General features: G+C 40.7%; 4 protein-coding genes across 7 annotated transcripts; 1 reads left to right on the plus strand and 3 right to left on the minus strand.

Annotated features, from left to right (window-relative positions):
- Window positions 1-431: 431 nt before the first annotated feature.
- LOC129788088 (5'-3' exoribonuclease 2 homolog) lies at window positions 432-7,471 on the minus strand. Of its 2 annotated transcripts, XM_055824095.1 has the most exons (7): window positions 7,279-7,469; window positions 6,968-7,207; window positions 5,332-6,888; window positions 5,116-5,272; window positions 4,867-5,041; window positions 4,438-4,799; window positions 432-1,053 (listed from the first exon to the last, which is right to left on the minus strand). In XM_055824095.1, exons 1-7 carry the CDS (start codon window positions 7,351-7,353, stop codon window positions 764-766), a joined length of 2,856 nt encoding a protein of 951 aa, XP_055680070.1. In that variant the 5' UTR covers window positions 7,354-7,469; the 3' UTR covers window positions 432-763. The 2 variants fall into 2 exon arrangements, with proteins under 2 accessions (XP_055680070.1, XP_055680069.1); XM_055824094.1 differs by lacking the exon at window positions 432-1,053 and having other exon boundaries at window positions 3,184-4,799; window positions 7,279-7,471.
- LOC129788089 (ER membrane protein complex subunit 1) lies at window positions 7,471-13,973 on the plus strand. 2 transcript variants are annotated; one of them, XM_055824097.1, is made up of 9 exons: window positions 7,476-7,620; window positions 7,716-8,785; window positions 8,876-8,893; window positions 10,474-10,649; window positions 10,713-11,144; window positions 11,207-11,405; window positions 11,473-11,625; window positions 11,687-11,857; window positions 13,248-13,973. In XM_055824097.1, exons 1-9 carry the CDS (start codon window positions 7,520-7,522, stop codon window positions 13,643-13,645), a joined length of 2,718 nt encoding a protein of 905 aa, XP_055680072.1. In that variant the 5' UTR covers window positions 7,476-7,519; the 3' UTR covers window positions 13,646-13,973. The 2 variants fall into 2 exon arrangements, with proteins under 2 accessions (XP_055680073.1, XP_055680072.1); XM_055824098.1 differs by lacking the exon at window positions 8,876-8,893 and having other exon boundaries at window positions 7,471-7,620.
- On the minus strand, window positions 13,957-24,326 carry LOC129788129 (transmembrane and ubiquitin-like domain-containing protein 1). Of its 2 annotated transcripts, none has more exons than XM_055824150.1 (3): window positions 23,894-24,326; window positions 23,083-23,796; window positions 13,957-14,452 (listed from the first exon to the last, which is right to left on the minus strand). In XM_055824150.1, the coding sequence occupies exons 1-3, from the start codon at window positions 24,099-24,101 to the stop codon at window positions 14,202-14,204; spliced, it is 1,173 nt and encodes a 390-aa protein (XP_055680125.1). In that variant the 5' UTR covers window positions 24,102-24,326; the 3' UTR covers window positions 13,957-14,201. The 2 variants fall into 2 exon arrangements, 1 of the variants encoding a protein (XP_055680125.1); XR_008750286.1 differs by lacking the exon at window positions 13,957-14,452 and adding an exon at window positions 20,031-20,942 and having other exon boundaries at window positions 21,031-23,796; window positions 23,894-24,310.
- Window positions 24,327-24,442: 116 nt separating this feature from the next.
- Window positions 24,443-26,313, minus strand: LOC129788101 (L-dopachrome tautomerase yellow-f2-like). The gene is made up of 2 exons (XM_055824115.1): window positions 25,996-26,313; window positions 24,443-25,889 (listed from the first exon to the last, which is right to left on the minus strand). Exons 1-2 carry the CDS (start codon window positions 26,114-26,116, stop codon window positions 24,505-24,507), a joined length of 1,506 nt encoding a protein of 501 aa, XP_055680090.1. The 5' UTR covers window positions 26,117-26,313; the 3' UTR covers window positions 24,443-24,504.
- Between the last annotated feature and the right edge of the window lie 153 nt (window positions 26,314-26,466).

The following is a 26,466-nucleotide window of genomic DNA, read 5'->3' on the forward strand; positions in this document are numbered from 1 at the left end:
TGGTTTTTTCTGTTCACAGAGACTTCCTCGCGAATTGCAACGATTTTTCTTCCATAGTGAATGAATGGAAAACTTGTTGAGATTTTATGTGTTTTAAAGTGAAATGTTTTTCTTTATTTTTTTTTTGGTGAAAATTTGAGAAAATTTTTCCTCAAAAAATGTTCTTGAGGGTGAATTGAAACATTTGAGAATTTACAGATTTAAAGTTTAAGTTAAATCACAAAGAAGATTTATGCTAAAAGAATATTCTTTTAGCATGAATTTATTCTTTAAATGAATAAATTTTTCAAGAATGCTTCATTCATAAAAATTACTTTATTTGCAACTTTTTTTTTTTTACAAAATTCACACTAATTAGAAAATTCTAAAAATTAAAGACAAAAATCCCTAAAATAAAAAGGAACTTAAAACTTAAAGAAAAAGATCACAAGTTGGCTGAAGAAACTTTTCAGTTCTTCAATTTTTTTGCAATTTATTCTCTGATTAATATTTTTTTGGAAATTATCTTCCTAAATTACATTTTATTTCTTAATTTATAATTAATTTTATATTTTTTCTGCTACCATCAAAGTCTTTCAGGTAGGTTCTTTTACCAATAATCTTTAAAATTTTCTGATATTTATTTTTAAATTCAAAAGAAAAGCTCAACGGAGCTCTAAAAAAATTTGTAGATAAAATGATTTTGTAAAAAAAAATCATGATTGAAGGCTAAAAGAAAAAATCCATTACCTTGATCTTCGTCTATTATGTTTCAATTTTTTATTTATCTCCGGCTGTAGTTTTGTTGGTAGCCCCCACGACTACCACCTTGGTAGGTGTGCGTATGTGCACCACCATACCTTTGTTGCCGATGTCCTTGTGATCTATCATCCTGATTCCTCTGCTGCGATTGCCACGGTTGTGTGTTGGAGTGGCGGTTGTAGCTTTGCTGTTGCGAATGATTTTGCTGATGCGAATAATTTTGCTGATGATGCCGCTGCTGGGAGCCATAGGGTTCAAATCTACTCTGACGATTGTAGTTTGATCGATAAACTCCATCATTGCGGGAATTATCTTAAAAAAAAAACAAATAAACAATTCTTATTTGAAAGAACCGCGTTGTTTTCCTCCGCTAGAGGGCTAATTGTACCCACAGAGACATCTAGCGTCAAAATTAAATTCCAAGTTAAATGCTTTAATTTTTGACGCAATTTTTTTCCCATCGAAAATCTTCAAAATCTCCCTGATTGCATTCAACTCCTCCCCCACCCGAAAAATAAAGAGAAAAGACTTCTCGTTTGTCACCAAAATCCTCCATTTTTTTTCAGGAAGAAAATTGAGCTACATCCGTAATTTTCATCTCCATTGAGAATTTCACAAGCGAACGTGCTTGAGTATCGGATTTTCATTCAGGGCGTCGATGTTGTCGTCATCCTCATTCTCTTCCCACACACAATTCATCTTGAGTTAACAAGCAACTCACTGGGAGACACACAGACACATACATATGTCAGAGAACTCCCCATGAGGGTTGGAAAATACCCCCCATATATCCAGTTGAACATTACATACATAATATGGAGTCACTCTCTCTCACTGACTGACTGAATGGTTATAAATTTTGAAGCCTCTCATTATTTCAGGAGGCTGACACATGCCTGATGAGGGAGGACTTTGCTTCTAAAATGAAGCTTCTCTATTCCTTCAACAATAATATGTATGTGTGTTGGGCGAGAGATTAATAAGGTAGCAATTAGAGGGAAAACAATTTGTCAAATAGCGTCAAGAGATTCCTTCCTCATCATCATTTTCGTGACATTGTTCCACGAAGTAATTATCTCGCTTTTACACTTTTCAATTTGCAGATATTCATGAAAATTTGAGAATATTTGTCAATTTAAATTGTAAATTTTGTGAGAGAAAATGATTGAAAAGTCGATTTTAATCAATCTAAATCTTTTAATAAAAAATAAGGAAATTTAATTTCCCTCAAGCTCAACTTCCAATTAGTATTTCTCACTCAATCTCATAATCTCACTTCCGCTCAATTGATTTTCCAACAAACTGGTGGAAATTGAGTGAACCTCACACACAAATTTGAGATTAAAATCGCCACATATCCCACAACTATGCTTCACTATATATTCTCATTTTCCCCGCATAAACCAACAATGGAGGATGTTAACAAAAAAAAAAGAATCTCAAATCCCCGAATAATGTGTGGTGACAATAGAATTTATATTTTATCTCGAACGAAAATAATAATTTCCCCCCGAGAGCGCGCGATTGGAGTGATTAAGTATGAGGTGTTTGTGATGAGAAGAGGAAGTAATATTACTACAATATTGGTGAGAGAGGCACGTTTGCAGAATCCCACCCCAGCACAACATTGCAGACACGACCCACCCACCCTCTACCCTCTGTGCTGACACATGACACCCTCAAAAACAGTGTATATGACGCGTATAATTGGTACACAATAGCATGTCAAAATTTTTCTCTATATTTCTTCTTGTGTTATTTACAGAGCACCAACGACACACCATTTAGTAGGGGTTGATTTGGTGCTTGTGTGCAACCCCTAAAAGCCTTTTTTTGTACAGGAGAAGGAGGAGAAACGCACAAATTCAGCGGGGACAATGCGTATAAGTTTTAAATCAAGGGGTATTCATCTGGTGAATTTTTGGAAATTATTCTTGGTCTTAATGGGAATTTTGTTAATTTTTTGATAAAGGAAACAGATTTTTTTATTGGGCAATTTTAAAACTTATTAATCTCTTAAGATTTATTGATTTAAAAGCTTTGAAAATTATTTCAAATTGACACAGAGCAAGGAAAATTAGTTAAAATCATCAGAATATATTTTTTAATTAACCCAGATTCGTTTATTTTATTATATTTAGTATACAGTTGCGAAATTTTCTTTGAAGAATTTGAGAGCATAGAAAGCTTTTAAATTTACAAGGCGTTCAGTAAAAAAAATCTTAATATCTCTTTAGATGAAATTTCAAGAATTTATTGTTCAAGTTAAATGTTCTTGAGAATTTTGAAATTAAATTTCATGGAAATTTCAAAAATTTCCGTACATGGGCCTTATTCAGCGACCAAGAAACCCTTGAAATTCGCTTGAAATCTTGAAATTTCAGTACAAAATTCAAAGATTTCAAGGGTTCCTTGGTCGCTGAATTAGGCCCCATATCTCGGTTTTTCTTATTTTCTTGCTTCGTTAACCCTTAAAAGATTTTGCTGGACAAAGTGGTCAATTAGACTTTTTTCGATCGCCTCAGAATTAAAAATTATTTAACATTTCGTGATAAATTCAATTCTGGTGTATAAGGCAGGATCATAACTTTAAGATCGTCGAAAAGAAATTTAGAAAAATATATTATTTTAAGAGAAAATGATGGTCAAAAAACTTTTGAGGTTAGAAACCTCAATCCTCTAAATATTAATGAATTTTATAAAAATTGTATTAATTTTTTTAAAATTCTTTTACTACCACCATATTCTTGCTCATTCCCCTATCGGAAAATTTTCTTTATAAACATTCAAAGAATTGAATTGACGGCCCAGTAGAGCAGTGGCAAAGCAGACGGTCCCAGTGTCCGTTTGCTCTGTCCCTGGGAGGGTCGGCGGGTTCGAGGCTCGGTGGTGTTCGATTGGCTGTAATGCAGATATGAAAAAAGATCTCATTCGGTCAGGAATGCCCCCACTCGTTCCCACCAGTGCAATATTACAACGAGAGGCAACTCTTGAACTAATATTGACTGCTCTGCACCGTTGCTTGTGATAAAAACTTATGAATGAGGAATATTCCTAACACAAAGTCACAATGCAACAAAAATGCCTCTCTGAGGTTGACGTCAGGTCGGCAGCCGGTCATTAAAAATCAAAGCCAAAATTTGTGTGTGAGAAGCCAACCCCAGTAATGGGACAAATGGCTATGTGTGTTGTTTGTTTGTTTGTTAAAGAATTGAAGAAATTCCCTTTTTAAAATATTCTGAATATTTATCACAACAAAATCGGAATATTTGTGCATTTTTCCTGATAAATTCCCCTTGAATACGGTAGTATTTATATTGCAGAATCACATTTTATTCACCCGAAAAAATCACCCCTGAAGGCATCCCTCGTAAGGGGCGGGATTCGAAGGAAATTTCCTCGTTAATTGCACCAATTTTGCACTCTTCTTGCCTTTTTTGTTTTGCAGAAAATGGAAGGGGGTTTGGTAAATTGAGGGACGGCGTCGGAGGTTGGATTGTTTTGACAAGGATCTCATGTGAGGAACTATACCAATTAATTCTTGTGTTGTGTGCCTTTTAATGATCTCCCACTGTGTGTGGAAATCTTGACTTTTTCTGCTTGATTTCTCTCTTCGTGAAAATGGGGGATTTTCATGATTTTCTCTTGATTTAAATTTCGTACAATTCAGGGAAGGAAATAAATGAAAATTCTTACCTTGATAGGAGGATCTCTGTTGATATTGATTCTGCTGATGATGCTGGTACTGATTGGGCGGTGGGTATGATTTGTACTGCCCTGAATCCCTTGATCTATCATGTGTGTAGTGATTCATCATTCTGTGCCCAGTTCCGGACAGGGAGGCCTGCGGTAGATCCCGCGTGAAGCCAATCATTGGCTTGTAGTGCCGATCATTGCCCATTCCACCGGGTTTCAGCACTCTCGGTGCTTCCTTTGCATCCGGAAGCTTCTTCGCTGGGAAGATGAAGTCTTCCGCATATTCCGGATCTTTGAATTTAACCGTCACGACGGAATTGTCGCAAATTGGCTCAAGCCCAAAGACTGGAGAGATTAGCATCCTGTTAAAAAAAAAATATATTTTTTTTATAAAAATTCTTAATGAGAAAAAGATGTAAAAGGACTCACCCTCCAGTTGGTACGAGATCCCCAGCCTTCCGGACAGTTCCCTGCATCCCTTGAATGACCACAGGAGTGCCGTCGTTGTTATCAATGTCATTTGTATAGATCCCCTTGAGGAGTTTGTAGCCCTCATTCCCCGGACCAACGTACAGCCTATCGCTGCCGAGGGAGTTTCTCCGTTCTGCAGAGAAAAAAAAGGATAAGAAAATCCTTTGAAGTTTCTGAATAAAGTAACAAAAGAATTGATGAAATTACTTTCTGCTTCCGTGAGTTTATCATGGAGTGGCTTGAGTGCTTTGAAGAGGCGCTTTTCGTCGACAAAAGGCAGCAAAGCAACACCTTGCCAGGCGAATTTCTTTCCATTCAGGTCAATCTTGAAGTCTTCCGGATAGAAGTCAATTATTGTGGATCTCTGAAATGAAAATTTAATAAAAAACAAAGAACTTTTCTCCGAGAGAGATTTTTCCTTACAGGATCAATCATGAGCTCTCCCCAAGGTTCTGGGATGTGAGACTTGCTAGCAGCTGGAAAGACACCCATAAGCTGCTCAAGGGGATTAAAGGGTTTCGTTCCTTTCTCAAATTTCGTCGATTGCCCGGCAATGTTGATGAAATCCGATGCAAATGGAGCATAGTGGTAGGGAAAGTACCAATTCCACGAAGCACATCCCTGGTAGTAGTACTGAAGTACCCAGCAGAGTCCTTTGACGTACTGCCTCGCCACGGCATAGCGGAATTCCACATTTGTTGCCATTACGTCGAATTTGGACTCGTAGTAGCGATCCTTGAAGCCATCCTCCCACAAACGCACTTCATCCTGCACTTCCTCCTCCTCCTCTTCTTCCTCCTTTGCTCCTCCCTCCTGTGCCGACGCTTGCTCCATCTGATCGGACTTCCTCTTCGTTCCACGTCCTTCGGGAATCAGCATTGACTGCAGTGCTGTATCTGGACGCTGCTGATCAATCATTCGATACCTGGCTGCCTCCTGCCGGGGATTCTGTATGGCAGCCGGTTGAATTCCACGCCCCAGTGCGGTCGGTGCAAATTGCCCTTTGTGAATTTGTTCAAAATTCGGAGCTTTCTGCTGCATCCGCTTCTGCTTCTCGCGCATTTTGTACATCTGCTCCTTACTCTGGCGCGTCTTGAAGATTTGATCTTCCACCATTCCCAAGTCCTGCATAATCATCTCCACCCGCTTGAGATTCACATCTCCGGAATCCGTCAAATACCCGCCCGTCTTGTAGACGCACTTCTTGTACAACGTGACGAGACGATCAATGGCATTCTCGCGGATCTCGAGACTCGGTAAATGCGGGAGGAAGTCATTGCCCACGAAGAAGCACATAAAGACCCAATCATCGATGACACGATCGAAATCGTACTCAAAGGGCAAATTGGGCATCTCCAGCTCCCTCTCAAGGTACTCCCGGAGCACTGAGAGGCGTACAAAGATAAATTGAACCTCCTTGGCTATTGGTGGTGGCTCACTGGAATCACCGCCATTGAGCCCCTCGCATTTGGACAGCTCATGCCCAAATTGGGAGCAAACCTCACACGGCCTCTCTTTGTTGGGCAGGAATTCCTCACGAATAATCGTAAAATTCGGCTCATGCGTTGCTAAGCCGAGCATAATGAGATCCGCATCAGCTCCACAGAGCACGTGTTGGGTGTTTGGATCGTGATTTGGCTGTGCACGTTGCCTCCGGATGTAATCCATGATCTTGTGCTCTCCCTCTCCGGGAACATTTGCATCCGACAGGATGACTTTGATATTCCTCCATCCGGGATGATTATTCATGCGTTCATGCACGTAGTAGTGGAGACAACGACTCAGGCGCTCCATGAAGGGTGTTCCTGGGGTGATGCAGTTTGAATCAAAATGCTCCCCTTTCTCCTTCTCAGGCGGCAAGATAGCACCCTTTGCTTTCAATTCTTCGCGTACCCGCGCAATTTCTGCTGTCTTCTCGGCAGCCTCCTTCGAGGCCCGGAAGCGTCTCGAACGCTGTTGGTTCATCTTAGCACGAGGAGCCTGAAAAACACAAAAGAATCAATTAAATATCAATCTCTCCTCTGAATCCCAGCCATCCCAGCACGCCAAAGATACTCACCACTCCATCAATGGCCATGTAGAGAACCTTCCTGGGGCGTACAATGGCAAACAACCTGTCAATGTACTCAAAAATAGCCACCATCATCTCATCTTCATTCTTCGGTGCCGGCTTGTCTTCCGGATGCGTACACGGGTGGATAATTCCATTCATATCCAAGTACAAATTATCAAATTCCACTCCATTGGGATTGGGCAGTGAGGCACACTCTGATACTTCCTCCCCATCCTCGTTTGTTACCTAAAAAACACACAAAAAGAGGAAAATTGAGAAAATTCCTTGGAGGGGACGCACGAGGCGGGACTTCTTACTCTTTTCTCCACACACTCAATGAGAACGCTCGAATATTTGCGTGAGAGCCACCGGAAGAATGCTGGAACTCCCATGGCTACACCAGCACGTGAAAATGGGCGAAAAAACTAAGGAAAACTCGTGTTTTTCACTAATAATTTACACCGCCTGTGTTTTTCTACTCACTCCAACACAAAACAGAAACCTGTCAAATGGTGTCAAATGATGACGTTTGGTTGAAGAAAAAGATAGAAATCGGAAATGTCGCGAAAAAATGTTTTTCTTGTGAAAATTGCATTTTTCCTCCCTCTGCTGGCCTCCGTGTGCTCCCTTTACGAGGATCAAATTGGGAAATTCGACTGGTAATGTTATCCAACAATTTAAATAATTTTTTGCATGAATTTTAATTTTTTTCGAGTAAACCTAACCTCAATTTGGGAAATTTCTTCCACACCAGGCGAAGGAGTTTTGTAGGGAAATTGCAGGATGGTTTCTTCGATTCCGTGGGCAATGACTTGCTCATCGTGACGTCAGAGGAGAATGTTGTTGCGGGACTGAGTGCCAAGACGGGAGACATCCTGTGGCGACAGGTGCTGGAACGTAGCGCACGGGGTGACATCAAGCATGCCGCCTTCTACACTGATACGCAATCTGTGGCGCCCCAGAGTACGGTGTTGACTGTCTCGGGGCACTCTCCAACCCTCATACGTGGTTGGAATCCCACCGAGGGGCTCGTAATGTGGGAATGGAGCCTCACATCGCACTATCCGGAACACCGCGATGACATCTGGTTCACTGACAACCTCATGCTGTACCACGTCATCCCCTTCTGGGAGTCACACCTCGAGGTAACGCAGTATTATGCCTCAACGGGGCAACAACTAAAGCCTGGAAGCTCCAAGATTAGTGCAGCTTGGATTAAGAAGGGGAAATGCGTCCTGGCGACACCTTTCTTCGTCTGTGCCATTGAAAATCAACTAATTGGGGTGAATCTCATCTCCGACAATGGGCAGCTGTTCTCGAAAACTCTCCCAAAGGCTACTGTGGAAGCCCCCAAAGTCATTCCTGGACTCCGGGCAACAATTCTCCTGAACAATGAGCTAATTTCCCTCGAAGGGAACTCATTTGAGGCAAAAATTCAGCCAAATGCAAATTATTTCGTGGCTACCATTGACAATCGGGAGATTCTCTTACAAACCACCGTTGAGGGTGGGAATATCAAGGTCTCAGCTGTGGATTTACTTTCTGGGCAGAGTAAAAGTGAAGTTGAAGCTGTAATTCCACTTCCTGCCTCACTGGGAACACCCGCAATTAAGGCTGTCAAGTGCAGAAGGAAGTCAGACTCTCAGCCACTTGCTTGTCGCTTCCTCCTGGACACTGTGGATGATTCTGTAGTGCTGGTGCAGCAGGGAAAGATTAAGTGGACACGCGAGGAAGCTCTGGCGAATGTTGTGGCTGTTGAAATGGTGGATCTGCCCTTGTCTGACGATGAAGGAGCCATTGAGGATGAGTTTAACAGCAAAGATGGTGAGTCCTACAAAAAAAATATCCTTTTCCACTTATTCTCTCTCTCTCAAAAAAAAATCTCACTGATCTCTCCTTCCTCCGCTCTCTCAGTGGATAATGGTGTTCAATGTAAGTGGCTTCGTGACTTTTGTGTGCCTCCTCTTTGTTTGTGTTCTTCTTCCTCATCAATTTCCATCCTTTTTGTGCCTTTGTTTTTGCCTCGTGTTTCTATTGAATTCATTCATTCCCAAAGGGTGTTTATCTGAATGAAAATATTCCGGATAATTCGCCAAAGCGAAATCAAAATATTCAGAGCAGACAAAGATTTCTTTTGTCTTGAATTGGTGGGAACTGAGTGAGGAGTAAAAGCCTAAAGAGTACTAAATTCTAGCCAAAGAAATGAAATTTAATTTAGTACTTTTTCGGCTTAAATTTAGTACTTTTTCCCATTTTATTCAATATAGTTTTTCAGCTAGAATTTACTATGTTTTTGACTAAAATTTAGTATGTTTTCTGCTAGAATTTAGTACTTTTAACTATTGAATTTAGTACTTATTCTGCTTGAATTTATTACTTCGGCAAGATTTTAGTATTTTTTGAAAATTCAATCTTAACCCTTTCACGTTTTTTGGATCATACGCTGACCCAAACGTGAAACATTTTATTTTTTCAATTATTTATGAATGTAATTGTTTTCCCATGTTCCAAATGCATCAAATTCACGCATAAGGGGTCAAAGAAGACGTTCTGAGTGAGAAAAGTCCTCTAAAAAAATTCATAGAATAAAAATCGCGATAAAAGAGCGCATGTTTCAATGTTTTTTTGTTTCACGTTGAACGTTAAAAGGTTAAGAAGTAAATTCAATAATTAAAGGTAGTAATTTCTAGTTGAAAACATACTAAACTCTAGCCAAAAATATAGTAAATTCTAACTGAAAAGATTCTTAATTCAACTGGAAAAAGTACTAAATTTAATTCTTAAAAGTACTGAATTCATGCCCAAGTACTAAATTTTAAGTGAATAAGTGCTAAATTGAGTCTAAAAAGTACTTAATTTAAGCCAAATAAGTACTAAATTGAGCCTAAAAAGTACTAAATTTTAAGTGAATAAGTACTAAATTGAGCCTAAAGAGTACTAAATTTTAAGTGAATAAGTGCTAAATTTAGTCTAAAAAGTACTTAATTTAAGCCAAATAAGTTCTAAATTCCTGCCTAAGTACTAAATTTAAAACAAATAAGTACTAAATTTAAGTCAAATAAGTACTAAATTCATGCCTAATAAGTACTAAATTTACTCTTAAAAAGTACTAAATTTAAGCCAAATAAGTACTAAATTTTAGGTGAATTAGTACTAAATTCATGCCTAAGTAGTACTAAATTTAAGTCAAATAAATACTAAATTCATGCCTAAAAAGTACTAAATTTAAACTGAAAATGAGAATATTCAGATCTTTGGTAATACTGTGATTTTTCACCAAAATAGTCAAAATATTTGCGCAGATAAATACCCCTTATTAATTCCTCAAGATCATGCCCACAGGATCATTGTTATTTAGGAAATTCTTCTGCTTTATTTATTTGTTCTTTGGTGGAATTTTCTTTGGGTTTTTCTTGGAGGTTTTGGGATTATTTTTAAACCACTTTTGCGGGGATTTTTTCTTTCGTACTTTTCGTGATTTTTTTGGTTGTGAATTAAAACTTCCTTTTTAGGGGATTTCTTTGGAGCAATCGCCAGACGTTTAACAAGTCAGGTGTATCAAATTAAGAGCATTTTCCTGACTGTCATGGGTCTGGGGAGTCTCTCAACATCCTCCAATGTTGACATCCTCGTCCGGGATTCTTTTGGGCTGCACAAAGTCATCGTAATTCTCACTGCAAGTGGGAAAGTAAGAAAAAAATCTTTCTTTTGAATTCAAAGTTTTTTGGATTAAGGAAAATCCTCTTTGTAGCTCTTTGGAATTGATAACATTTCCGGAAAGGTTCACTGGCAAAAGTTCCTGGTTGAGATTGATCACTTCACAGAGAGTCAACCAATGAAGCTTCTTGTGCAGCGAACTGCAAAACATTTCCCGCATCCACCGCAATTTGCTGTTGTGGGAAAACAAAAGAATTCCCGGAATGGGGTTATCTATCAATTTAATCCGGTGTCAGGAGAGCCCATTCAGGGTGGAATTATTCGTTTGGAATATGGGATTCAGCAGTTAATGGTACTCAATGAGGCTGAATCTGGGAACTTCCTCCGTGCCATCCTCATACTCGATGAGAAGAATAGGGCTCATGTTTTGCCTGAGAGTGAGAAGATTCAAGCCAATGGGATGTTCCTCTTCACGGTGAAGACTGAAGGGGAAGTGTCTGGGTATCACATTCATGCCACAAACAAAGTAAGAAGTCTTCGGAACGTTCATACCTTCAATTTTGCTTGAAATCTCCTTTTCTTTTGAAGGAAATCTCGGCGAATTTGGTGTGGAAATTGGATCTAAGCGGGGGCTCCAATGCTCAGGTGATTCAAGTAGCTGGGAAGAATCCAATGGAACGCGTACATTCACAAGGAAGAGTCCTCAGTGATCGTTCTGTTCTGTACAAATACGTAAATCCCAATCTAATTGCAATTGCAACCTTTGGATTGGATGCCATTCACAAATGTAAGTCAAAGTTAGGAAAAAAATTCTTCAAAGGGAAAGCCCCCTAAAATTCCTCTCTGATTTGCAGATGTAATAAATGTTCATCTAATTGACGTGGTTTCGGGATCAATTGTCGTCACATTGACGCATAGACGTGCCAAGGGGCCCCTTCATATGGTACATTCAGAGAATTGGCTCGTCTATTCCTACTACAACGATAAAGTCCGTCGAACGGAAATGAGTGAGTTTGAAATTTTTTTTCCAGCAAAAGAGAAGTTTTAATTTAAAAAAAATTCTTCTAGCCACAATTGAGCTTTATGAAGGGAAAATTCAGACAAATAGTACCGTTTGGAGTTCATTGATCTCCCCGCCAGAACCAATGGTTGAGCGACAATCGTACATCATTCCTGCCAATGTTTTTGCCATGAAGGAGACAATCACGGAGAAGGGGATAACCAATAAGGATGTTTTGAGTAAGTTTTTTTTTTAAATAATTTTCTTTGTTCATTTGGTTGATTTAATACAAAATATTTCAGAAAATTGAAGCTTCTTAAAAGTTACTTAAAAATCAATTTTAAATTTAAAGAAAAGGTAATCTTAATTCTAAGTTTCCTTAAAATGGCTTTAGTGTTTTAGGCTAGGCCTAAGGTTTTTCATGTTAGGTCCAGAAGTGTGAACTAGGCTTATGATTCTTAGGCCCGGCTTAAATTGTTAGGCTAGGTTCGAAAAATTTAAGCTAGGATTTAAGTTTTATTTTTTCTAGACTAATGGCTTTTTGGCTAGGCCTAAGTTTTGGAAACTAGGCTTATTTTTTTAAGCTAGGCATATGGTCTTTAGATTTGGCTTAAGTTTCAATACCAAGCCTAAATTTTTTAGGCTAGGTCTCTTTCTAGGCTAGAGCCAAGTTTTCTTTAAGACAGGTCTGAAAATTTAAATTTAGGCTATAGTTTTTTTTTAAATAGCCATTTTTTAAGAAAAGTCCAATATTTTAGCAATGAGTTAAGTTTTTTTTAACACTTGGAGAACAAAACTGGCAATCGCTGCCTCAGACTTTTTTAAACCGCCATAGATTAAAATCTATGCAACTTATCATGATAAATTATACATCTATGTGTAGGCGACTTCAAATACTAAAAGTTGGTCAAAAGAAAATATGGAAAAACGTTTTTTTTTTATAATAGAAAATTAAATTCAAGGTTTAAGGTTAGAAATTCGTGTCCTTCAGTGATGAACAGGCTGTAGTTTTTTAGATAAGGTGTATATATTTTTTTGGAAAATTTAAAGATAACCTGATCTAATCTACTCTAATCTAAATCAGATTTTAATCTAGGCTTACCTTTTTTTTAAAGCCAAACTTAAGATATTCAGGCAAGACCTATTTTTTTTAATCTGGGTCCAAAATTTCAGATTGAGCCTAAGTTTTTTTTTAGACTAGATCAGGTTTTGAGCTAGACTTTGTTTTTTTTTTTTAAAGCAGAATTGTAATTTTTCGGCTAGTTCTAAATTTCTAAGCTAGGATTAAGTTTTTTAGACTGAGCTAAAATTTCCAAAGGTTAGGCTTTTAAAGTTTAAATGTTAATTAAGGTAGAACCAGAACTGAATGCATTTTTAGGTAATTTTTAAAGATTACAATGCTTAAAGACGATCAGGAGTACATTTTGATCATCTTCGAGCATTCAAATTAGTAAAAATTTGTCAGTCTGACCTAACTTTGAAACCTTAAAAAGCCTGACCTTAAAAAACTTAAGTCTGACTTAAACGGAGTAAACCGAACTTTTCTTCTAGCTTTTAACGGAAATTTTTTCTATCGAATTGAGAGGATTTGTTTTTCAAATAGAAAATTTCTTTAAAATCTCTCTTTAGTTGGCCTCTCAACGGGAGCAATTGTGGAGATGCCATGGGCTCTCCTGGACCCCCGACGTCCAGTTACAGCAACGCAGAATCAAGCACGCGAAGAGGGTGTCATCCCGTACATTCCGGAACTACCGCTGCCTAGTGAGAATGTCATCAACTACAATCAATCCATAGCCCGGATTAGGGGCATCTACACAGCCCCAAGTGGACTGGAGAGCACCTGCCTCGTGATTGCGCATGGGCTGGATATGTTTGTGACGCGTGTGGCGCCCTCGAAGACGTTTGACTTGCTCAAGGAGGACTTTGACTACTTCCTCATCTCAATTGTCCTTCTTGGGCTCACCGTGGCATCGTACGTGGTGAAACATCTCGCCTCACGGAAGGCAGTGAAGCAGGCATGGAAATGAGAGAGAGAGCTTCAAAAGAAAGGATTCTTTGCATACCAAAGTGCAATTTTCTTTGCATTTCCCACATGTGGCGGACTCCGTCACATCTTTTTAGTTCAGTTTGTTTAAATTTTCATTAAAAAGTTTGTATATTTTGGAACGTTTGTCCCCTCGAAGGGGCAACTAATGAGGAAGATTTTGCAATTTTTGATTTTTCTTTGTTAAGAATAATAATTTCTTGAGAAAACGAAGAATTTGCAAAATAAATGGGAATTGGGGGATTTTTCAAAGACATTATAAATGTGGTATTGCGAAGAGAAAATATAGAAAAATTAATTTATAATTCTTATATATTTCTTTTTATTTATTTACACAACATTTTCATTTTTATACGTTCAGAATTTTTTTCTTTACATTTTTTCTTTGTTAAATTTCCAGAAAGAAGAACGCAGAGAAGATTTTTTTCCATTATATGCACAGTGCACAGCAAAAGAGTTGGGACATGTATTAGAAAGAGGGGAGTTTTGCTGCTTGGTTGGCTTGTTTCTTTCTTTTAGCTTTTTGTTTGTTTGTTTGTTTAAGTGTTGACTGCAGCTCGATTCATGAGCACAATAATGGGGATCATGATGAGAAAGATTAGCGTCATGATGGCCAAGCCAATTGTGGAGCTCCAGGTGAAGTGCGACGCGTACTGGTAGTGGCAGTACCAGGTGAAGACAATACCCAAACCAAGGAGGGCTAGGCTCGCGTACACAAACCTCGACCCTGCATTCAACGAAGGATCATTCCGTGGTGGTTGCTGCGGCAAAAGTCCCGGCGATTCAGCTCCTGCAACAAAACAAGGCTCTCCTCTCATTAGTTTTGCTTCTTTTTTGGTTTTTTCTTCTTCTTTTTTAGTATTAAAATATTAATAAAATTGAACCCGGCACGCGATTCTTGATAAGCTCGTAAGCACATCACGTGTCGCGCTCTGCAACAGTCGGTTGTTTTCCCTCTCTCTCTCTCTGCCTTTCCCATCTTTTTTTTATTGCGAAATAATTCCACGGAAATTAGCATTTCTATTGCGAATTTACGCGCGCGCGACACACAAGGCAGCCCACAGAGCCCCATTAAATTGGGAAATGCAGCACAAAAGGTAAAGGAAGGGGTCAATAGCGCGCCAAGGGGGCAAGCAATGTGAGGGGGTTCATGTTTTTCGTTTAAATTAGCATTCAAAGCTCGCGAGGGTCACGTGAAAGAAAAAAAAAATTACCCAACAGGGATTCTTTTGTGTGCAGAAATTCTTTGTTTTAGAATTTAGAATTAAGAGGATTTCATTGAATAATTTGGCCGCTAAATTTTAGCGATTTTAGCTTAACCATCTTTATTCAAAACGTGAACCTTTCTATCTGATATTCTTTCAAACTAACTTACTGCTGGTTACAAAGTTAAGCCGTTTATTAGGCCAGGCCTATATTTTTTTTTAAGGCGAACCTTAGTTTCTTAAAGTCAGATTTTTAAGACGAATTCGGCCTCAGTTCAGCCTGATCTAACCTTGAAACCTTAAAAGTTTGACCTTAAAAAAAAACTGAAGTCTAGTCTACAACAAAGAAGGAATGGCTTTAAAAACTTAAATCTAGTTTGAAGAAAACTGTAGTGTAGCTAAATAAAGTTTATTTTGGTTTAGAAAAACTCAGATCTGACAAGACGATTTTCCTTTAACTAAAAATTGAAACTTCCTAAATTAGAGAGTCTATCAATTTCCGATTTTTTTGGTTTTTTGATACTGACCAAAAAAGCAAAAAAAAAAAAATAAAACCGTTTGACCCGGAGAAATTCATCCTAAACCCGCAGCTCGAAAATCATACCCAGAAACCCGAAGTCTTCGGGTGAAACCCTTTGAGGTGGTAACCCTATGGTTACTGCAGTGTTTATCCTGAACCAGTTGAGACTTTATGGGCAGTTTAAGCAAGACTGATTAAATGGATTTCAAACAGAGGCCAAGAAAAGATCAGAAGTTGCTTAATTTTAGGGAGAAAATCTACCTTTTTTTATGTCAAATTTTTAAGGTTACTGAATGCAGCTAGAACTATTAGAATGACCATAGAATTGAAGGTGCTAAAGACGAATTAAATTAATATTTTGCCCGTAAATTGAAAGATTAAAAATGATCCAATTAGATCCATTATAGGCTTAAACAGTTAATTAGTTGATTTTGTACTGGAACTTGTCCTTAATCTTACATTGGGTGAGATTCACTAATCAGATAGACTTAAGATTCCTTAAGGCTTAGACTTAAGTTTTTTTCTTACAGTACTTAAAGCTTTCCAAAGATTCTTTAAGTTTTTTTTTAAAGAATTTCCTAAGTTTCCTTAAAAATTTTAAAGAAAAAACTCAAAATTTCTTCGGAAAACATAGATTTTTAATTTTTCTTACGTGAAACTTTAGATTTATTAAGTAAATCGAGCAAAATGTATTTTTCTTTATTGAGTTTTACAATATCGATGCGCAAAGGCGATCGGAGATAATCATCGAAATATGTGCATTTCGCCCGATTTAGCCTGACTGAAGAAATCTGAAGTTTCGTTTAAGAAAACTTAAACATCTGTGGCGCCCTGAATAGGGGGGCGCCACAGGGCTTTGGCAACTCCTCTAGTAACCTCAACCCTCGTAATCCTCAAGCTAAACTATAGAGCACTTTACACGCACAGCCATTCCCGCGCAAGGCTGAGCTTAGACTAACTCTCTCTACAGCTCTACACACATCAGCACTCTTTGCCGTTCTACACTACTCAGCACTCTTTGCCGTTCTCCCATCTAATATTCTCTCAGTGCTCTCCTACATTCTCTTGTGGATTCTCTTATTCTCTCTAGCCTATTTGAGGGTTTGTAACCTAGAGGCAGAAGCCGTTGCCGAGGGAAGGGCAGCCGTTACAGTTACCGCCAATCTAAGGGTACTCACTCTATGAGCAGGTTAATATTCGCTGGATAGTGAGTCGGGCGCTACATTCGGCCGTTCCTGACATTGCCGTCGTCCCCGACGGCTGCAAGTGATATTTCAAGGAAATCATTTTAACGCATTAATTTACTATGTCAGGATAAAACTACGCGTAATACCAACCCCGGATTTTACTGGCCATTTTCCGCAACTACTCCCATACCCAAGTCGTGAGGACTGCTCATGTGCTAACACTAACGGAACGTTCCGCACATGAGTATGATTCGCCGTGTCGTCGAACGCAGATCTCGCTGTCGTGGAATATTCGTTGTAGCTGCTAGTCGATTGGTGTCTGCTGCATGATGTTCTCGTAATGTTCATTTTCTGCGGCTGACTGCTTTCTTTAACGGCACGCTTACCCCTTCGTGGGTATCTGCCGCACAACAGACCTTCATGTGTGTTGTGAGTTGTCTCATGGCCCCTCGACGACTACGGCACGCTTACCCCTTGGTGGGTATCTGCCGCACAACAGACCTTCACGTGTGTTGTGTATTCTTTCATGGCGCGTTGCGTTCAATCAGCGGTGTTGGCCCCTCGACGACTTAACTTCTCGACTACGGCACGCTTACCCCTTGGTGGGTATCTGCCGCACAACAGACCTTCACGTGTGTTGTGTATTCTTTGGCGCCTCTAACTGCTTCTTTGTACTGCTGCTTACTGGTTTGCTGCGTTCTTACTGCGGTCAGGATTGTCATTTGATCTGCTTACTTTCATGCTGCTTCGTATTCAGCCACTCACGGGCACATTGGATCTCAGTACACACCGTGCTCACGACGGGAGATCTTCAGTCGTCTGGGCCATTCACTTTGGGTGTTCTACTGCTTGCTTTGCCGCTTATACCTGCAACCTGCTAAAGAATCAACAATTTATTTCAAGTCATACCTCACCATCTCAGAGACGAGTCTCTTCTCTCTCGTCTTGTGGGTCTCACGCCCAGCTGCCTTCATCAAACACCCACAATTTACGGCATAAATGAATCTGCATTATTACCGCTCAAAACTTCTTCAAATCAGCTCATTGGTACATCAGGGAATTAACTGCAAAATTTATTTAAACTTCATTTACCCATCAGGATTCATCATCTGCTGCTCTTCCGCCTTCGTAATCTTCCTCAGGATCTCGCGGTCAACCTGGAACTTTACAACGCTTACCCAATCTGCCTGGTAGAACTGACAGTCGCGAGATGTACTACTCAAACATCCCCTACTGGCGACGCAGATATACTTGAGAACCTTCGACTATCAAACACTCCCACACTTTGCCCACCAAACTCCTGGAACAGATTCGCTACGAATAATGTTGCATTGTCACCCGTAGACACAGCGGAATATCTGAAAAACTGCACCTTCTCCAACACCTTCTGATTCTTCATCGTAGCTGCAACCACTGCTCTCAGCACCTTGCACCTCTTAAATGCGTCAATCTCCCTTGCCATAAGCCGTCACACTGACGGGATGATCACCGCCTCCTTGCATCCTGAAAGACTCCTCCTTTTGAGTTCCTCGCGGTCACAGCGTCTTTGTCCTCCAACTGCAGTCTCAATGGCTGGGTAATAATCCTTCACAAGTTCACAACCTCCGGAACTATCAATTCATCTTTGACCTGCTTGAGATAAGGAATCGGGATTCTACAGGGCAGCCGCATGATGATCTCGTTTCTCTTCAGTATGATTGTCATGGAACCAATGCTGGAACTCGAAACTCCGCAATATTCAACACAACCACCTCACGGTGTTTATTCACCACTTCCTCCACTGACATGTGCATCTCATTGGTCGCAACATCTCAGAACTTCAAATCCTTCTTCGAGACTGTGTATTGCACCCATCCTTCTTGACAACGATTGCCTCCTCATCACTGGCGTTTCATCTCGCATTTTCTTACTGCAACCTCCAACTGCTGCGCAACTTTGGTCCACTCTCAGCTCTCCGTAATTCCACTACGGCATCCTTCAGGCCTTCTAGTTCATAAAGGTCTCATCTCATTGTTTCTTAGCCAGCCGTGTTTCTTTCCTCTGCACACTTCTTTTCTCTGAGGTTCCTCACATTTTCTGATTCAGCCACAAGCTCTCTCTTCACGTGAGACTTCTTTCCATGTTGGGCATCAGCAATCTGCGTGCATCACACTCTCGCACCATATTTTCTTCGAGCTACTTGTCTTTGCTCCTGCTGCCACCGAATAATGCCTCGTTCCATTCATTTGCCATCTGTTATCTCCTTTCTACTCCCTCATTAGTCACTGTCATCTGCATCCATCTTTTTTAACTTCCGCACGACTGGCACTCTCTGTAATTGTTTCTGGACATCACAATCTCATCGGTGTGTCTTACTGCTGCAATGGATCAGCTAAATCCTGATGTAAACTCTCTGATTCAATTTCTTCTCCATTCGCGGCATAATCAACTTATCAGCCATCATGTTCCTTATTTCGCACATCTCGTGGATGCTGTGTTCGTCATCCTTTTATTTTCATCTGGCTCCTGAGATTTCTTTGCTCCTCACCATTCTTTAAGTCCACAGCGCTTCCACTTACATTGACATTGACATGACTCATTAATGTACTTCACCCCTCAGATCCTTCCTAATGTTCCAGTGCACAGCTTCCTCATCCAAGACTGCCGATCTTCTTGGCGCGTATGGTTGCTGAGACTCACTTTCCACTTTTTCCTTTTCTCAGTCAAGAGGTTTTCTCGCGGTCATGCAAGAGCCTCCAAACACGCTCGTTGTCAACGTTAATCCGGGATTTTCCTTCTTTTCATCAGGCATCTCAGCAGTTTCACTCTCGTTCGATTGATGGGATTCCCTCTATGTTTCCCTAGGATTGTATCACTTCACTCTTCACACACACGTATGATCATAATCCTCATTTATTGGAAAACCTCCGCTATCCTTTTCCCCAATTTACACCTTCCAGCAAGACTCCTTGGGACACGCACACCCAAATCCTCAGCAGAACAACAGATGTGACACTGGAATCCCTTCCTTGCTCTACCCACTACATTTTTTTTTGCTCTTTTCATTCACTATACGCCGATCATCCTAACAACCGCGACAACTAAACGACTGGTACTACACCGACCTCCATTGCCACTGTACCTATGCAAACAAGCACTGATGCACTCCCCAACAGCTGCAACGCCCTGAACAACTTGTATCACACCAATCTCCACTGCACCTGTACCTATGCAAACCAATCATTAATATTTTCACCAACTACGGCAACTTGAACGACTCGTGTTACGCCATTTTCCACTGCGTCCAACCTATGCAAGCTAACATCAATTGAGCCAACAACTGCGACGCCCTGGACTACTCGTGCCATGTCAATCTCCGCTGCGCCCGCATCTATACAAGGAAACATTGATATTTTGCAATTTTTGGATAATTTATTCACTCATTTATTTCTCTGCAAACATCCTCTGCATTCATCATTTTGCCTGTAAGAGAACATGAACTTTTTCGACCACATGAGCGCAATCTACTTCTTATCGACTGCTGTTTCTCACGCCTACGAGGCTATCTTCCGTGCCGATAGTCACGCCACTCACCACGACGCTCATCATGACGTGAATCACGGCGGCTGGAATGGCGATCTTCACGGCGGTGGTCCCTGCTCCACCTGTCCAAATTCTGAGATGCTTCATGACGGTTAATAGTCAGTACAATCTCCGGGAGGCTATCATACCGCGACGTGCTCAGAATGGATCTCAAGTTGGGGTCCTGAATACCCGCCACAATGTAACTTGTGAGGGTGTTGAAGTCCAACTGGATTTGTTGTGCGAGAGCCATTTTTCCGTAGCAATACTCCTCTGCTGTCTCGCTTCGCCGCTTCTTGCCTTCTCGGAGCTTTTGGTGGATTGTGAGATTATCAATCTCCCCTGGGAAGAATTCCTTCAATGCTTCCCCAAATATTTCCCAAGTATGGAGATTGTCCCTCATTCCCTCGAACCATGATTTTGCTGCACCCTTCAGCCGCATACTCGCCATCAAAACTGCATGTTCATCCTTGACACCGTATTGATGAAAGATTGCACTGACAGTGTCGAACCAGGCGGCAGCTGATAGCATCTTCCGGTCGCCAGGTTCGAAACGAGGCACAAGCGCTTCGATCTCCCTCAATCCAAGCGCAAATCCTGTCACTTTTTCTCGTCTGGATCCACTGTTAATCGTCGCCGTGGGCAATGCCTTCGCAGGAGTTTCCACCGTGGGTGCTGCAACTGCAGGTGCCACTACTGTAGGGGCTACGACCACTGATGCTGCTATCATGGGTGCTTCCACTTCGGGTGCTGCCATCGGGAGCTTCTTCATTGCTTCATCTCCTTCCTGACGCTCCTCATTCATTTCTGCAAAAATATCACACAAATTCGTTACATTTTCCATCTCCCTCGCAACCACGGTCAGCCATAGCACTTCCTGAGCGGTTATTCTCACCTCTTTTCACTTTTCCTCACGTTTTTCCGAGTTTTTCTTCAAATTCTCACTTCACGGCGTGTTTTCTTTTCAAAATAAAAACAAACTGACAGATTTCTTTGATCGCGACTCCGCCTGGTGACTTTTCGCCGAAAAATTTTTCGAACACTGCGCCGAAAATTTCACGAGCGGATAAACACAAAATTTCATGGGACATTTCGTTTATTTCTGCGGAACTTTTCCTAACTTTTATTTCTGCACATTTTTATTTGTCTTTATTTTCCTCTAATTCTGCGATTTCTATGGGAATTTTCTGGGGCTTCTTTATTTTTCACAGGGTATTTTCGACCGCTATTTTCACTGGAATTTTTAAGGGATTTTTGTTCAAATAATTTCTCAAGCCGCGAAATTTGGGAATTTTCATACCGCGGCGGATTTCTCTGAATTTTGAAGGGAAATTTTTCTTCTGCGCCGCAGAATAATTTTACGCGCACGACTCATTAAAATAGTTTCATGGGGGCGCTTTCTACCGCGATTTTCACCCTCAAGCAGCCTCAATTACACAATATTTCTCCCCAATTACTCTACTGGCTGCACAAATGCCCATAAAATGCAGGAACGTACTCACTTTCATGATTTTTCAGCAACTTTTGGAGCAACTTCCTGGAAAGATAAGAGAAGAATTTTCCCCGCTCACGGGACATTTCTCATGCATTCTGCCATTCTTTGCGGACATTCAGGCCTTTCGGGGTACCCCTCATTCACGCACATTCACACCTTGAGCTGCAAAAATTCAATTTTCATGGAAATTTTTCACCAAATACGCCCTGATGCCCGGCGATTTCCGCGAACTTGTTGCGACACGTTCGCCCACGATGCCTCCGCAATTCCGGTGCTCCGCTGCCGCTAACTTCGCTGCAAATCCCCTCCAGATGCTCCGCAGACACTCCGCGATGGTTCCTGCTGGTGCTGGGGTGCTGCCAATGGGGTCCCTCGCCGTCCACGGCACTTTTTCACTCACTTTTCTGCGGCGTCACAGCCGCCATGTTCGTTTTCTCACTCGCGCGCGATCACTTTTTCTGTCTATTTTTCACCGGGATTTCGCATCCCACTTCTGATATGTGGCGCCCTGAATAGGGGGGCGCCACAGGGCTTTGGCAACTCCTCTAGTAACCTCAACCCTCGTAATCCTCAAGCTAAACTATAGAGCACTTTACACGCACAGCCATTCCCGCGCAAGGCTGAGCTTAGACTAACTCTCTCTACAGCTCTACACACATCAGCACTCTTTGCCGTTCTACACTACTCAGCACTCTTTGCCGTTCTCCCATCTAATATTCTCTCAGTGCTCTCCTACATTCTCTTGTGGATTCTCTTATTCTCTCTAGCCTATTTGAGGGTTTGTAACCTAGAGGCAGAAGCCGTTGCCGAGGGAAGGGCAGCCGTTACAGTTACCGCCAATCTAAGGGTACTCACTCTATGAGCAGGTTAATATTCGCTGGATAGTGAGTCGGGCGCTACACATCTTAAATGTCTCTTAGAAAATCTTAAGTTTTTTCTTAAAGAATCTTAAGAAATCTTTTAAAACTTAGGACATTCTTAAGAAAACTTGAAGAATGTTTAGAAAACTTAAAGAATCTTAAAAAAAACTTAAGATTAAAGTGAATTTCTAGGCCTAAATTAAAGCCTTATTGTTCTAAATATTTTAAGGCTTTTAAAGATTTTCTATTCATGATTAAGAAGATTCTAACTAAATCTATTTTAATTTATCCTGAATAAAGTCCCTAAAACAGTTCAAAGGTTAACTGAATTAAGAACTTTTCAGTGTAGATTTTTTTTAAATGAATTTCAGTTTTCTAAAACCAGTTCTAAACCAGTTAGAGTGAAATTTTAAGAACGCTAATTGGTTTGAATCTAACGATTTATCGCTGAACTATTTTCCCATATTTTGCATAATTTGAATCCACTAAAACATAAAGCTTTAATCGACCTTTAAACACTTATTTTAAGAGGTTCAAAAGAATTTGTTTTCAGCTAAAGAATTTAGAATAAAATAAAAACTCTTGAACTCACCATTTCCCGCCGCATTCTGCCCACTTTCCCCACTTCCGGGTGGATTATTTGATGGCTTCTTGTGGATGAGACAGTGCACGACGCAATTGTCAAACAATCCGCACGCCTGGAGTGTCTTGGAGTCAGGCTGGAGGACGTGCCCATTGAAAACGAGCCGCACCAGCTTATCCGCTGCGAGTTCTACGCTAAAATTGCGCTTCTTAAAGTCCCCAATTGCCTCTGATGGCCTCCCCTGGACTGTACGCTGTACATCATCCAGGTACTTCAACTTGATCCGCATGTCCGACACGGGAACAGCTGCTGCATCCCGTGCCCCCTCTGATATGTCATTCTCATTGTTCTCATTCGTGCAATTCTCAATGGTGGACGTGTCGCTGGGACCACTGGGGTTACTAGGGGTGATTAGGGGCGCCGTCTGTGGCTCAGCCGTGGCTGCCGTGGGAGCAGCTGCTGGGCGCCAATGCCTATGGCGAATACCATCACTCATATCATCCATCTCACGGATTATCTGATCGGGGCCTTCGAGGCTCTCAATTATCTCCTCTGCTTGACTCAGGAAGCGCTCATGGTGCTCCGAGAGCACGTTAAAGTTGCCCTGTCCGTCCAAACTATCGCTACTTGCGAGAGTCACATCCACAGATTGTGTGGTGTCCCCAGTGCTGTTGTTGCTGCTGCTACTTGTGGCGTTGCTGGACTGTTGCGATGCACTCTGGGCTGCAATGAGGACAAGGGAGGGTGATAGACGGATACGTTATGAGGAGACTGCGCCCTGGGGAAATGGGTCAAGTATACAAACTACTACACTACTCACCGGAATTGTGTGTCTGTGGCTGCTGATACTGGAACTGATGGATGCGCTCAATAAGGCGTCTCCGGCTGTTTTCAATCACGAGCACCGCTGCAGACAGATGATCCTCACGCACATTGGTGGACTTCCATGCGAGCACCACGACAACAGAGAGGAGAATTGTCACAAAAAAGGCCGTGAAGAAGTCAGAGATGGACACAATGATACTCATAATTCACTTCCACACTCCCGCACGCAGCCAATCTAATTGCATCCACGTATGTATGTCCGTCGATGGGTACCCACGGTGTTACAGAACATAGTCCAATTGCTGGGAAATGTCCCCAAAAAAGCCCTCCCTCAATTTTCGTGCAAAATGAAAACACAAAAATATTGCGGAGAAGATTTTTTTCTCTTCTTTGACTTTTCAGCTGTCTGACAAATTCTTAGGTGTTTCCACAATTTTCCGTGGCGCTGTTCTCACTGAGAATCTAATTTACGCGCCAGTTTTTTTGCCGAAAAAAATGGAATTTGGAATTTCCGTTAAAAAATCAAGGAAATAAAAAACCAAAAAAGAATCTAAGGTAATTTAATTAAATCTAATAGTAATTTAAAGAAACTTGTTCAATTTACACTCAATTCTCACAAACAGTCCCCCTAATTGCATCCTCAATCTTCATCCTAAAAGTTCTGGAGTTGACTTCCTCGAGATTCAGTGGGATTGCCGTGGTGTAGTCGATGGGAATGTGAGAGCTGTGGAACCAAAGATAACCCAAGGAATCAACAGCAATGTAAATACCCATTTGGACTTTTTTAGATTGAAAAACAACCACAATATTGTCAGGAATGAGAGGTTTGTGGATGTTCCAGCAGCGGATTTGCGTTGATTGAACTTCAGAGTAGAACATCACGCCGTACGTGTAGTCTATGGCGGTTCTCATGGCCTGATGACCTGATCCTCTGTAACCCATAATTCTAAAATCATATTTGCTGTAATTTTCCGGGGATTTCCTTCGGTTTTTGAGCACTCTCGTTGAGACGGAGAATTGGGCAGTTCCTGCCATTTGGGTGTAGTAAGCAAGCCTATCTCCGTACTTATCCGGGAAGCCAAGGGATACGGCAAATGCCCCAATTGGTAGATCGTAGTGAAAAGTCTTCCTAAACACAAAGAACGATTCAGCTACAACCGGAAGGAATGATTCATGATCAAATGCCCAGAATTCATCTCTCTTGTAGTCATAGACAAGGAAGAAATTGTAGAATCCATTTGGAATGTAGAGGAAGAAGTCATCGCATGAATCCGATTGGTAGTCAATTGCTGGAGCCATGTATCCATCTGGTCCTTTTTGAGCAATCCTACGAGGAATCTCCGATCGACGAAAGATGGGGAAGTTTCTGGTCTCACAACCATCAATTGGAAGATCCACAACGAGAATAGCTGGCTTCTGAATGCGGTAAGTTGTATTCCTGTAGTAAACCACCTGCCCGTTGTCCATGAAGAGAGCTCTGTTGCATTTTTCATCAATAATCGTGTAAAAAACTGAAATGATCCTCGTGTTATCCTTCGTCTGTGCAACAGGATATGTAGGTTTCGAATAGATAGGGATCTGGACAACAGGATTGTTTCCGTAGCTTCCATGATCTTGATTTTTATTCTTGTAGCCTTTTCTTTCTTCATCCTCGTCTTTATTTTTTGTTGCATTTAGAGGATTTTCTAGAATTCTCAATTCCTCAGCATTATTTTTAGTTTTGCTTCCTTGATTTTCCTCAAGAGATCCTCCGGCAAAATCTTCAGGTCTAAATGCATTCATCTCGTAGTTTGGAAAACCCCAAATTTTAGGACTTGATCCCAAATATTTGTACTCATGAACGCAAAAAGCTCCAAAAGAGGTGGGAATTCCTGGCCTGAATCTTGCTGTAATTGTAAGAAAGAGTCCACTTGCAGGATGATATCCTCCAGCAGATGTTACATCAACATTCTCAGGGATGTAGTACGGATAGGGTCCAACGTATGAATTTTCTACAAAGAAGATTAAATAATTTTTTCGTTATGAAATCAACTTGTTTTATTGAATTGAATTTGAATTTATTTTGAATTATGTTTTCTGCGAGAAAATAAATTTCACCTGGTTGTGGAAGATTCTCAAATTCAACCTTCTTCCATTGGAAGACTTCTTCAACGTGATCTTTGGGATAAGAATTGATTCTTTGAAAGAAAACACAGGACAAGAAAAGAAGAAAGCGCATTTTTTCCAACAGAGAAGATACTTTTCCTTTCAATAATTTGGGAAGAACTGAACCTCTTTCAAGGTGATGGGCTGCTTTTATACTCCAAATTCCTCAGACAAATATTTCTCCATTGATGCATATATGGTTAAGGTGGTCATGACCTCAAAAGATAATAATGTCTCCTGGTCTCAGCAGAGCGTGGGTGATCTTGAAATCTTCAACGAAAGTAAAGATTATGTAAATTCGCTTCAAAATTTTTTTTGGACTAAATAAGAAGAAAAAAAGAATAACAAACTTTACAGACTTTATTTTATATATTTCTGCAAAAGGTTACCGACCCAGACACCCGTCGTTATATATAAAATACC

The sequence above is a fragment of the Lutzomyia longipalpis genome, chromosome 1 (assembly GCF_024334085.1).
Source record: "Lutzomyia longipalpis isolate SR_M1_2022 chromosome 1, ASM2433408v1".
In the NCBI taxonomy this organism is placed as follows: domain Eukaryota; kingdom Metazoa; phylum Arthropoda; class Insecta; order Diptera; family Psychodidae; genus Lutzomyia; species Lutzomyia longipalpis.